Source organism: Zeugodacus cucurbitae, chromosome 2 (genome assembly GCF_028554725.1).
Source record: "Zeugodacus cucurbitae isolate PBARC_wt_2022May chromosome 2, idZeuCucr1.2, whole genome shotgun sequence".
In the NCBI taxonomy this organism is placed as follows: Eukaryota; Metazoa; Arthropoda; class Insecta; order Diptera; family Tephritidae; genus Zeugodacus; species Zeugodacus cucurbitae.
The window spans coordinates 4929887-4943498 of NC_071667.1; the positions used below are offsets into that span (position 1 = coordinate 4929887).

Below are 13612 nucleotides of genomic sequence, written 5' to 3' on the forward strand. Positions count from 1 at the left end.
AAAAAGAAGTCAATCCAAAAACAATTTTAGTGAAATATGCTTCAACCTACCCATTTGCAACATTTTGTACTCAACGAACATAATAAAAACAAAATTTATGATCAAGCAATCGAAAAGACAAAAACTCCACAAACGAATAGATTAACAAAACGGTAACAACAACAAAGAGAAACGTGTGCAACGGATAGAGCATAAAAGTCGACTTTTGCATATTCATAATTACAAATAACGAGAGGTAAACGGTAAAAATGCAGATGAAAGAGACTAAAGACACTAACGAGACTGTCATGCTCTTTCTTTCCACTACTTCAAGCTGCATAATTTCGGATTTATAAATATGCAACGACTACTACACGCTTACATTTTTTGTAAGAGCGTTAGTGAATTGAGAGCGAAAACAAAGGAAGGTCAAAGTGGAATGTTGAGTGAAAAAAACGGAAAGTGATTTTTTCTGGCGCTAACTAAAAGTGAAAATTAGAAAACGAGATAAAAAAGGATTGAAGAATAAAATTACGTAGAGCAAAACGATGAAAATTTTTTATATTTGCATTGAGAGTAAGGTGGGTGATAGGCTTTCAAATAAACTTTAACATGTGTAACATTATTGATTTAGAACAAGTAAGAAAAGGCTAAGTTCGGGTGCAACGGAACATTTTATACTCTCGCAATTTATTGAAGAAGTTTTAATAAGATAACACCCAAATTTACCTATAAATTCGGCACAAAGTTTAATAGAATAACGAAAATCGTCCTATATAGTGTATGAGGGCTGAGGTAATTCCTGAACCGATTTCATTCATTTTCACCAGCTAGGTACACTATATCCAAAACTATACACGCACTTAATTTCGCAAAGATATAGTATCTCACATATTAACCAATACATTTATGTAGATTAAAGCCCACCGTATTTTTGAAAAACCTATAATTAGGTACATGGGAGCTAGGAGATATTATTATCCCATTTTAATAATTTTTGGAACAGAGACACACTATTAGAAGAAAACAATTTCCTCTGAATTACATTAAATTATCTAAGAGATTTACCAATATTTTCAGTTAAAATTTACCCTTAGACGCTGAGTTCAACATGTCCGATATCTAGGGTCTTGAAAAGTTATAGTCCGTTTTCGACAATTTTTTCTCAAGTGAAGCCAGAGATGATATGTACTATTTGTGTAAAGTTTTATTCCGCTATTTTCATTGGTTCCTTATGTATACATTATAAAGTGAAGGAATCAGATGGAATTCAAAATTGAGTTATACGGGAAGTAGACGTAGTTGTGAACCGATTTCGCCCATATTCCACCCGTGTCATCAGGGTGTCAGGAAAGTATTATATACCGAATTTCATTGAAATCGGTCGAGTAGTTCCTTAGATATGGTTTTTGACCCATAAGTGGGCGATGCAACGACCATTTTCCATTCTGTAAAAAAAACTCAGTGCAGCTTCTTTCTGCTATTATTTATGTGAAATTTAGTGTTTCTGACGCTTTTCGTTAGTGAGTTAACACACTTTTAGTCATTTTCAACCTAACCTTTGTATGGGAGGTGGGCGTGGTTATTATCCGATTTCTTTCGTTTTTGGAGTGTACAAGGAAACGGCTGAAAGACACGACTGCAGAAAGTTTGGTTTATATAGCTTTATTGGTTTGCGAGTTATATACAAAAAACCTATTTGAGGGCGGGGTCACGCCCACTTTTCCAAAAAAATTACATCCAAATGTGCCCCTCCCTAATACGATCCTATGCTCCAAATTCTATTTTCATAACTTTATTTATGGCTTATTTATGACACTTTATAAGTTTTTGGTTTTCGCCATTTTGTTGGCGTGGCAATGGTCCGATCTTGCCCATTTTCGAAAGCAACCTCCTCAGGGTGCCAAGGAATACGTGTTCCAAGTTTCGTTAAGATATCTCAATTTTTACTCAAGTTATCCGTTGCACGGACAGACGGACGGACTGACGGATGGACGGACAGACAGACATCCGGATTTCATCTCGTCTCGTCATCCTGATCATTTTGATATATATAACCCTATATCTAACTCGTTTAGTTTTATGACTTACAAACAACCGTTAGGCGAACAAAACTATAATACTCTCTTTAGCAACTTTTGTTGCGAGAGTATAAAAATGTTTCATAAAAAACCATAGAGCTCAAGCGCATAAAGAAACGAGTACGCGCTTTCATTTTAGGGTAGCCTTTACAGCTGAAGCAGATTTTTAATTTCCACACTGAAGTAATTACTCTAAAAAAATGGTTAAAGATAAAATTTAGAATCATGTATTATTTAATTAATTTATTCATTTTTGCTGCTTATCACAGAGCACTTTTATTGTAACAATTACTTTTACCATAGACAACTTGTCTAACCACATTTCAGAGTACAATTGTTCTATATACATATGACACTAAATGAATTCTCAATTAAGATTTCAACAGCAATCAACAGTCACTTCAGGCCATAAAACCAAACAGTGTTGCAATGTTAAACCCACACAAAAAAAAATATATAAAATTCAAGATCGTTATTTATGCCTGAAAACACCGTACAGTTAGAGTTTATAATGGAAATATAAATAATTAAAATTTATCAGTTCGACAAAAACGATTGCATACAAATTAAAAGTAAATCAATAAATTCAAATAATAGTTGCTACAAACAAAAATTACTTTCAAATATATGTGGAAATAAATTTTAGAACAAAACAAAATTTTAGAAAAAATGTAAAATATCCACACTTACCACACATGCATGCGGTTAACATGTCGAGAGCATTGTTTTAAATTAATATGTATTTATTGTAATTAAATTCAAATGTGGAAATTTCCAATTTCATTATTTGTATTTATTTAATAAAATTTATTTAGCAACACACACACCCATACAAGCGCATTTTCGTGATTACATTTATATAATATAATATATATAGATATTGTGTTCATGTAAGGCCATCGAAAATATGGTATTGGTATGTACATATGTATGTGTGTGCTGAGCTTGTAACTAGTTGACCGTTAAATAATGACCAGTAGTCATTTTTGGTTGCTATTTGCAACAAACATTTATGCAACGCATACTAATGTAGATAACAAATGTTGTACAACAATAAAAATTCAAGAGAAAAGTCAGCACTCCCATGCTTCAGTAATTAGTTATTACCTAGTTCGATCATAATTATTACCTAGTTCTATCCATATAAAAAAAATATTTTAAATTTCACCGTTTGACACTTTCGATTTTCTATTAATCGAATACTATCCGTCATCTATTACACTATTTTACAATATTTTCCGTTCCCTAGAAACCTAACGTACAATACGAGGGCTGCTATATATATTTCTGGCCTAGGCAACACTAAGTGTTGCCAGGTGCAATCTGACATTTCCATTGGAAAGTTTGACATTTTTTAGCATAACATCACTCAGAACGTTTTGTCATTTAATCGTGAATTGTTTTATTTACAGGGAATTAAAAAATTCATCTCGGCCAAAAAATGGAATTAACTCGTGAACATTTTCGTGCGCTCATTTTTCCCAACTTTAGACGTGGATTATCGCGACAAGAGTGCATCGATGAACGAACGAATTCAATCGTGGAAGACGCTCGCTCAAAGACGAATTCTGTGAAGGTCGTCCAAAAACAGCCGTTGTGCCCGAAAACATCGATGCCGTACGTGAACTGATAATGCAAGACCGTCATGTAACATACGTTCAGATAGAGGCATGCCTATGCATTTCTCCCACCAGCATACATTCGATATTGCATGAACACCTGGACGTAAAAAAGGTTTGTTCCCGTTGGATCCCGCACAATTTGACAATCGCTCAAAAGAAGGCTCAAAAAAAGTGCTTCGAAAATTGGTTTGAGCGCATGCAAAAGTGTATAAATCTTGATGGAGAATATTTTGAAAAACAATAAAACCATTTTCGTTGATAAATATTCCTATTTTCATTATTAGGCCAGAAATATATATATAATATTCCTCAAGCTCCACGTTGACGTGCATGTCACACAACAACGAAAATTACTTGATGCCTATGAAATTGATTACTTACATTGTTATTGTAGGCGGCCAATTATAACGGGTCTATGCTCTGACCTCAATCTAACGGTGAACGTTATCGCCAAATACAAATGAACGCAATGGTCATTACAAAAATAACAATAGCAAACATGCGATTAGCAACAAATAGAGCAACTAATGCTCTCAATGCGACTGTCACCTGTGAACTGAAACAGAGCGGGCTGTACATATGCCGTCAAACTGTAATATGCACGAGCGACGTATTGCACAACTCACCGACATATAGACGATACATTGACATTTAGTCAAGTGCATGTACTAATTATCAACGAAGAGGTGTGGCACTCTATATATGTATATACATATCTAGTCGTTGTGGCTTTGTATTAAATTATAGTGGACGGTCAGGAATGGCCACAACTGATAATTCTATTATATAGTGCATACGAGCATAACCAAAACACATATTGACTACTGCATTTAGCTTTACCAAATGTAAACTCGTATTTGCATGTGTATGAGTGTGTGTGTGAGCAGCTTTCACGCTCCCACGCTCCCTTGTTCCCTTCGCGCGTTTCCATGTAATTGTGTGTAGTGTTGCAAGCAATTACATGTCATTGTCACTGTTGCTGTTGCTACAGCTGTTGCTGCTGGCATTGTTGTTGTTGTAGTTTCATTGCAAATGATGTTTAACAACAATAGCGACAACAACAAAAACAAACAACAGTACACAAAACAAGCGTGTTTGCATGATATATATTACAACAGTAACAATTGGTTGGCGAAAAAGGTCAAGTGTAATTGTAATGCCAACTCACATACAGGCTGAATAATGCATACTTTCAGGCGCATGTACGCATTTTGGAATGTCAAATAAAATATGAAATGTTAAATATTTCTTTCTTTAATACAACTTTTTGCTACAATATTTATTATTACTTTTTTGCTGTCTGTGTTGTAGTTGTTAAGCTTAAATGCTTGCAACTTGTGCTGTACACAATTTTCAAATGTCACAAACATGCATGGCATCAGAGCCATCATATTTACACATTTGTGGGTGTGTGTGTGCGTTGGTATTTCCACAGCAAATTACACAAAAATAAATAATTTGTGTATTTACTAAAATTAAATTAATTAAATAATAACCATTTAAGACAACTTATGACATTGACAAGTGTAAAACACACAGCAGGACAATTTTGAAATCAATTAATTTAAATTCCTGCAAATGATTTGAGCTTTCCAAGTGCTTTTATTTGGTAAACGTTAACTATTCTGTGAATAATTGCTAAAATATATGTATTATTTGGAAAAATATTTTCAATATTTCAAGAGCATAACATTACTAGAGTTGCAACAATAGACTTGCAATAAAATTGTGAAATATTTCAATTAAAATAATGGCTTAATTGGCTAAATTGCAGATAATTTCCAAGTATTTAATTCGAAATGGCATTTAGGATAAAATTAAAATTTGCAACAAAGTAAACTCATTTAAGGCATTTACCTAATTTAAGACAAATATTTATAAATGGAATGTATTGAAAATATAGACAATAAAATAAAAAACAGCGAGTTATAAATGCATAATTAATTTACTTTAATAGCATGAAATAGTTTTCGCCACAATATATAGAATTTAATACTGATTACAAAATTACCATTTCAATTGTCGAAAGCGTCATTTAACACATACAATTCATTAAGTATTAAGTTAAACCATGTTAATTGCATGTGTATTTCACTATCGAATTTTCTACTCAAATAACCGTCAAATAAAAAATGAGATATTAGCGTGATCCATTAGAGAGGCAAACACCAGACCATATTATGCGTTAATCGCATCAGCGATAAAAACAGCAATAACAGCATGCAATTACCAACTCATAGCAACGTTAGAACTAAAGCCAACGTCAACGGCAACTCAACAGCAAGCAAAATACATCAGCAACAGCAAAACAATCAAGCGAATTGCATGGCTGTAGCATACTTTTCAGGGCACACTCAGCTGTTACCCACCGCCTACGGAGTTACTAGCATCGTGTCGGCTGTAGAAATAGGAGACGACTTTGCATATTTTATCAGCATGATGAAAAATTGCCATATATACATGCATAGAAGCAAATGCATCAACAACAACAACAACAACAATAAAAGCTAAAAGTGATGATACGCAGTGTTCCATCATATATTGGCTGTGATGGCGTTGCCGGTGGAGTGGAGTGGCTGAAGTTTAAAAAGCAGAACAAAATTGGTTTGATGCGATAATGCAAATGAGTTGCAGATTATGCAGCTATGTACAGTTATAGACTTTGCAACAGCAGCTGGCTAACTGTGTGCGACATGCAACATATGAGTAAAGTGGTTGTACTATAAATATATGCATATATGCGAGTGTGTGTGTGTTGATGTTGAGCCGCGCCGCGTGCATCTCTCATAGCTGTTGTCGGTATTAGTTGCCACATTGCTAACGGATGTGTTGCTAACTCTGCCGCAGTTGCTATTGCTGCTGACGCATTGCTGTTGACCATAAGCCTAGCCTAGTGTGCATATAAATTTCCAACGATGCAAACAACTCATTTGCATATGCGCCAGTGGATAGTATGCGAGGCGTACGCATGATGCATCTAATATGTGCCGTACAGCATGTTGACACAAACACACACAAACACAAACAAAATGGCATGGCATGAAATGCTGTGGGAACTAAGCACAATCGTTGCGAATGAACCGAGTTTTTTGTTGTTGTTGTTGTTGCTACTGCTGCCCACTTACCAACACATATATCAACAGTCATTTTTAACCTTTCAAAGCAGATTTCAACACTACGACCATACATTATAAGCCGATCATGAAATCGGAAAATACGCTCACTGCACACACAGACACACACACATACAAACATTTAACACAACTCATTTGCGTCGTCGTGGCGGAAATGTCCGCTAATGGCGCGTAGACTATGTGCCACATATGTAAAAGTACATATAGTAAAAGTGATGAAAGGACTACACTAAGTGACTGTAAAATTGGTGGTTATAAAATCGCGGAGAAGTTCTATGCAACCCATGCATTTGTGGTTTATGTCACGAGGCAAATATTTGCGCAGAGTTGCCAGATAGAAGCATGTCTTCTATTACATTTGATAGGATTGCGGAAAACGAAAATAATTTTTTTTTACAAGTTTGTGCAAACTAATCCTTCAATCCTAATTTTTAAATCTCTTAAAAATAAATTTGAAATATTTTTGAGACTTTGTGCAAGCGCATCAATCAGCAAATTTGCGCAAACCACAAATAAATTTAAATAAATGCAAATAGCCGAACGCCACACATCCTAATTAAGGAGGACGTAACATCGTGACAACGCATTTCATTTGGCCATCACCAGTACAACGGCGGCGCTTTAAATTATCACCGTCTGTACAAGCCATTAATAGTCGTCATTGTCGTCGCTTGACACATTCTAATGTAATCTCATGAAACATCACATGGCACAGCACTCTTCACGCACAGCGAACTGCAGCTAATGCGCAAGAGCGACATCTGGCTGTTGCATGTTTTATCTACTTTGTCTCCACACACTGCAATGCACGCATATTTTATCGCACAGAATGTGTAAATTAGATACACCAATGGAGAAGGCTAAAATGTAGCCAATGTCAGTGTTGAAAATTCTAGTTTTGAACTCTTCAATAGAGAGGTACATATATTTATAGGGTGGTGAATACTAGCAAGGCATTATGTGGGAGTGTGTGCAATTAAAGTACGATAACCAGTGAATTATTATACTTCTTATATACTGAGTTATACTTCTTATAAGACTTCGGAAAATGTTGCGATAATTGTTTAACGCTTCAGTGGAGAGGGAGTAGCGTTGAACAATTAACGCGCGAGAGAGAGAGAGAGAGAGAGAGAGAGTGAATGAGAGTAAATGAGAGTAAATCAGAGAACTTAAAGCACTTGCCATGCTTATGCTATTTGAGCAATTCTTGTTTTTGTAGAACAATGTTTAAATTTTTGGTTGGTGACATTCTCACATGTGTACGCATATGTATGATTGTATGCTTGCGCATTATTTTTCTTTCGTTTCTGTTTTATTTCTTCGAATTCTCAACTATTTTGTGTGACTTTTGGTTGAAATACTCTGCGTTTTCCGTTGAAAAGTTAAGACTATACTTAACAGGATCATTTCTGTAGTCAGTCTTCATTTACTTTCTTTGCAAATCGAAAGTATTAGCACCCTTGAGGAGGAGGTATATCGGTTTATCTGACAGCGTGAGGTTTATGAACTTCATTTCTAATTTGGTCTTGTGGCATATTAGAAATGATGTTTCTTCGATGATCGCTCGGTTACAACGGATAACACGACTTCTGAGTGGTGATTTTAATGAATAAATTTGAAGGTTTTTTACAAATAATTATATATAATAATGCAGTCAATAAGTACAGTAGAGCAATTTACAATCTGGTGCAATTGGTCTTGTATATTTGCAATTGCAAATTCGCTGTATACCGGTGTAACCGGTACTCCTTGCGGGAGATTTCAATGTAAATTTCTCATTGCCAGAAGCTGAACCATTACTGGCATTCCTCAGAGAGAAATTTTCATTAGAAATTATCAATGGAAGAAATGATCCTACGACAAAAGGAGGTACGACTATTGATGCGCTATTCGCGAGAAATATATATAAAATAGATGTAAGACATTTCATATTGTATTTTAGTTATCATAATCCAATTGTAAATATTATAGATATCAATCCGTCAGAACCCAGAAATGATAATTGATTTGGACTTTGCTTTATAAAATGTACATAATAAATTTATAAAATGTGAATTTAAGAAAGTGTTAGTCACTCCACCATATTTTTGTCCTTTCCCTCTCGCTAGTTTTCTTTCTTACAAAATGATATGCATTTCTTGGAATATCACTAAGAAGTATAACTCCTTCCGCGCGTAGGGACTCCACGCACCTTTTTTTTTATTTTACATTTCAACGCATAAAAACAATAATGTCACTTTATTTACTTGGAACTTATAAAACTAATTGTATGCATGCGCATCACATACTATAATTATGCTATTTTAGTATTATTTCGTATTATTTAAGTCAATGAAATTATGGATGTTGGCTAACAAGGCTAAAATTATTTGAAAACAAAATGCGAAACGCTGTAAAATAGTGACACTTGCAGTGTTGTTGGTTTTATCTGTGCTATAACAAATTGTGTTTATATTTTAAATAATTATAATGCTAAGCACGTTAGAACAAACGAATAAATAAATACAACAAATAGTTTAATTTTATGCAAATAATTACATGACCACTCTGTGCATAGGCAATAAGTTATTGCACATTTCGAAACACATACGTTTGTTCGTTTGTTTATTCAAATTACTGACTGCCACTAAAAATTAAACGTAGTAAATTTTCGAAAATACAAACAAATATTGATTTTCGTGCAAATTTTCACTCCAGCAGTTTAGTGAATTAATAAATAATCTGTTTTACATAAAATATTTGTGCAACGTTAGTAATATTAATTGAGCTGCGTGTGGTTGTCAATGTATGCTAATGTTTTTGATTGACGGACAACATGTAGGGCGTGCCCATTGTCGGGCGAAATTAAATGCAAATTGGGAATATTGATACATGCATTTACAGCATGTTGAACCTACAGCATATAAATAGAATTTAATATTTATACGTTTTACCACTTTAATTACCAGCAATAACAAATTCCAAATAACTGCGCACACATGAGCATTAGGCAAACAAATTTTGTTATAATTCTCATTAATTTGGATTTTTGTTTTCATTAGTGGCTTTAAGCTGCAACGCAATATTTGAGTGGTTAATTTAGAAACGAGCAACTGCATTGATTTGTATACAAATTGTGTATTTATTAAATTCCTGTACTTAATTTCATTTCACTATAGTGACTATGAGTGTTTTAGGATTATTTATAATAATAAATAGTAGGTAAAAAATGTATTGAATTTTATGCAAATTTCTACATTAATATTTTCGTTTGAATATCTCTCAACAATTCTCATAAAATAAAAATAATTAAAAAACAAGTAAGGAAGGGCTAAGTTCGGGTGTAACCGAACATTTTATACTCTCGCAATTTATTTATTTAACTGCATTTATATTATATAATACACAATTTGACCTACATATTCGTCATATATATTGTATAAAGTCCATTGAAAGTTGGAAACCGTAATATTAGGTTAGAAGCACCGAGGTCGTCTTGTTCGATATATGGGGCCTTAAAAACCTATGGTCCGATTTCAGCGATTTTTAGAATGGGGCTGCAACACTATAAATGCAGTATTTATGCAAAGTTCTGCACCGATATCTTCATTAGAGCTTACTTTATATATTGTAAAGTAAACGATTCAGAACGTCTTCAAAGTTCTGGTATATAGGAAGTAGGCGTGGTTGTGAACCGATTTGACCTATTTCCACAACATATCATTGGGATGTAAGGAAACTATTACAAACCAAGTTTCATTGAAATCGGTCGAGTAGTTCCTGAGATATGGGTTTTGAACCATATGTGGGCGATGCCACGCCCATTTTTCATTTTGTAAAAAAATCTTAGTGCAGCTTCTATCTGTCATTGCTTATATGAAATTTAGTGTTTCTGACGTTTTTCCTTAGCGAGTTAACCCACTTTTAGTGATTTTCAACCTAACCTTTGTATGGGAGGTGGGCGTGGTTATTATCCGATTTCTTTCATTTTTTGACTGTATAAGGAAATGGCTAAAAGAAGCGACTGCAGAAAGTTTGGTTTATATAGCTTTATTGGTTTTCGAGTTATATATAAAAAACCAATTTGGGGGCGGGGTCACGCCCACTTTTCAAAAACAATTACATCCAAATGTGCCCCTCCCTAGTGCGATCCTGTGTTCCAAATTTTATTTTAATAACTTTATTTCTGGCTTAGTTATGACACTGTATAGGTTTTCAGTTTCCGCCATTTTATGGGCGTGGAAGTGGATCGATTTTGCCCATTTTCGAAAGCAACCTCCTCAGGGTGCCAAGGAATATGTGTTTCAAGTTTCATTAAGATATCTTAATTTTTACTCAAGTTGTCGCTTGCACGGACAGACGGACAGGCGGACAGACGGACAGACAGACAGACGGACGGACAGACATCCGGATTTCAAATCCACTTGTCATCCTGATCATTTATATATATATAACCCCATATCTAACTCTTTTATTTCTTGGTGACACAAACAACCGTTATGTGAACAAAACTATGATACTCTGTGCAACATGTTGCGAGAGTATAATAAAGTTGATAATATCATAAATAGCAAAAAGAAAAGGCTTACTTGATTCTGATTCAAAGCTAGCGTTAGCACGTCATCACTTACCTAAAGAGAAAAATAAGAAATCACAAAAAGTTAGTGTCTTGTGTCGAATATATGTATATGTTCAAAAGATTTACTAATTTAAAATATTTTGTTAAATTTAATTATTTTTACTATTTGCTATAAATTTAATTGCATAAAATATACGATTTCTATAAATTATATGTAAAAAATTATAAAAAATATCTACATTACAATTAGGAACTAAAATGGACATGCTAATTATCCTATTTGTAGTGTGAAAACGAAGACAAAACCATAGTATATTATTTCAAAAGAAAAGTAACGTAAATATGTAAGAAGAGATCCTTTCATACAACGGAAAAAACATAAAAACCAACGAAGAAGGCAGTAACACACGCACTTGAGAAAGTATGCCAGTTACTAAGAGCAAAGGACGGAAATGGTGAAAGTGAGTCCATTAAAAAGCAAAGAAAACTAAGAAGAAAGAAATTTACTTTTTCACTGTACATATGCTGCATAACCTTTCGTATTCAAAATATATTTTTATTTTCATATCTACCGCTTACTTGCTTGACGCCTTTTCAGCTAACATTTTTATTATATTATTTAACTTACATAATTTATTTATACGCGAGCATTGTTTGACCAACCCTATGACCTTGTCTTGAAGTGCAAAATTTACTACTTCCACCATTGACATGTGTCGGAAAATTATGAAAGGCTTAAAATGTTTGTGAGAGTGTAAATTACACGAAGGCGCCAGCAAGAGCACATAGCAGTTATAATGCGTCAGAAGAACTTACAAAAGTAGGAAATGCACGAGTAAAGTGCAAAGCACAGTGCGCTGTGGGGGTCTATATGAGTACTGCTGGCAGCTGCAACAAAATATAACACAAGTGCCGAACAAAACATTGCTTATTGCCACTATAGTTGCTGACATTTTCATGGTTACATAAACGTCTACAAGTGAATGTGTGCTAAATTTCTTAGCACATATTGTTGTTATATTACATATGTACATAACCTTCTTGAGTCCAGCAGTCCGGAGTAGACAGCAGCAGCTGCATAAACATCATCCACATACAATACATGGGATTTCTCTTGGCGCACTGGCCTACCATATAAACTTGTTTATTTACTATTTTTGTTGCACAAAACCCTTTCGTTAAACAACACTCCTAGCAACACTTACACCAAGTGAGGACTTCAGGAAGTGAGTATCCCAGCTAAGCCCATTTATAAGTAAAGGCTTAAGTTAGTATTCCGTACGTCGGTCGCTCGGTCGGTTGGCTACTGAGCCACTGGACTGTTGGCGCACCAAAGTTATTCGTGCGTTCTTAATATTGTGGTAATCAACAGCTTATGCAAGGCTGAGCAATAATAAGTGGCACTTTATTTTATTTGCCGCTTTTTGCAGCATGATGAGCGTAGAAGGATACGTGGAGATTTTGGGCTACTTTGTAACCAAGCAACAAACTTTTAGGCAGAGTACGAAGTACATTCGTTACTAAGATACAAATATGAGAAGCCGGAGCGGAGATCATATCAGAGGAAGCGGCAAAGAGGCGGGGAATGTAAGTGAAAAGAGAGAGAGTCGCACTTACGCTACTTGAAGCGCATGAAGGCAACAAGTAGGCAACAAATAATGCAACACATCGACAAGTAGGACTTTATATAGGTGTTGCGATATATAGATATACATGCACTTGTCGAACACTAGAAAGACAAACTTAAGAGAAGTAAAAAATTGGTAGATATACATTTAAGTTAATAAAAATGTGGTTACTGTACTAAAATGCCTGTAAAGCCGGTTTAAAGTGAAACTGGGTTACAGTGGCAGAAATATCAGACCCCCACACGCCCACAAAATCCAACTATTAAAAGCTAATGCCACCAGATGCTAACCAATCAACCTTTTTGGCACACCTTTTATGCATGTCTTCATTCAAATTCTCCAAAGACCGATATATTGGTAATCATTGTATGCTCTTGTGACAGTTTAAGAAATGGGTTAGTGCCTTCCAATGTCGCCTTCCAATGTCACTTTGGCAATTGGAGCGACCACTCAGTTAAGAAAATACCACGAGTGCCATATACATCTGCACATCATGTCCCTGCGGCCGGTTTGGGGGTTTGACGCGGGGGTTTGACCATTTTGTAAATAGGAAAACATTTTTTATTTGCATTTTTATATTTATTTTCTACGTTACAGTTCATTTTATTCA

General features: G+C 34.7%; 2 protein-coding genes and 1 non-coding gene across 19 annotated transcripts in view; 1 reads left to right on the forward strand and 2 right to left on the reverse strand.

Annotated features, from left to right (window-relative positions):
• The window catches only part of LOC105214146 (maternal protein pumilio), a 334815-nt gene that overhangs the window by 48969 nt on the left and 272234 nt on the right, over positions 1 to 13612 (reverse strand). For 10 of the 17 annotated variants that reach the window (XM_054229100.1, XM_054229093.1, XM_054229097.1 and 7 more), the window contains one exon: positions 11385 to 11426. The exons of the other annotated variants lie outside the window; for them this stretch is intronic. In XM_054229100.1, the coding sequence (XP_054085075.1) occupies positions 11385 to 11426 (42 nt within the window). The remainder of the gene's footprint in view (positions 1 to 11384; positions 11427 to 13612) is intronic. 17 annotated transcript variants of the gene reach the window in all.
• Positions 2900 to 13612, reverse strand: part of LOC128921430 (tigger transposable element-derived protein 6-like) — a 183141-nt gene continuing 172428 nt past the window's right edge. Inside the window, exon 3 of the mRNA XM_054229146.1 lies at positions 2900 to 3511. The gene's annotated coding sequence lies outside the window, so the exon portion shown is untranslated. The remainder of the gene's footprint in view (positions 3512 to 13612) is intronic.
• LOC114804718 (small nucleolar RNA U3) lies at positions 8201 to 8414 on the forward strand. The gene has a single exon (XR_003752851.2). It is a non-coding gene; the product is annotated as a small nucleolar RNA U3 (small nucleolar RNA).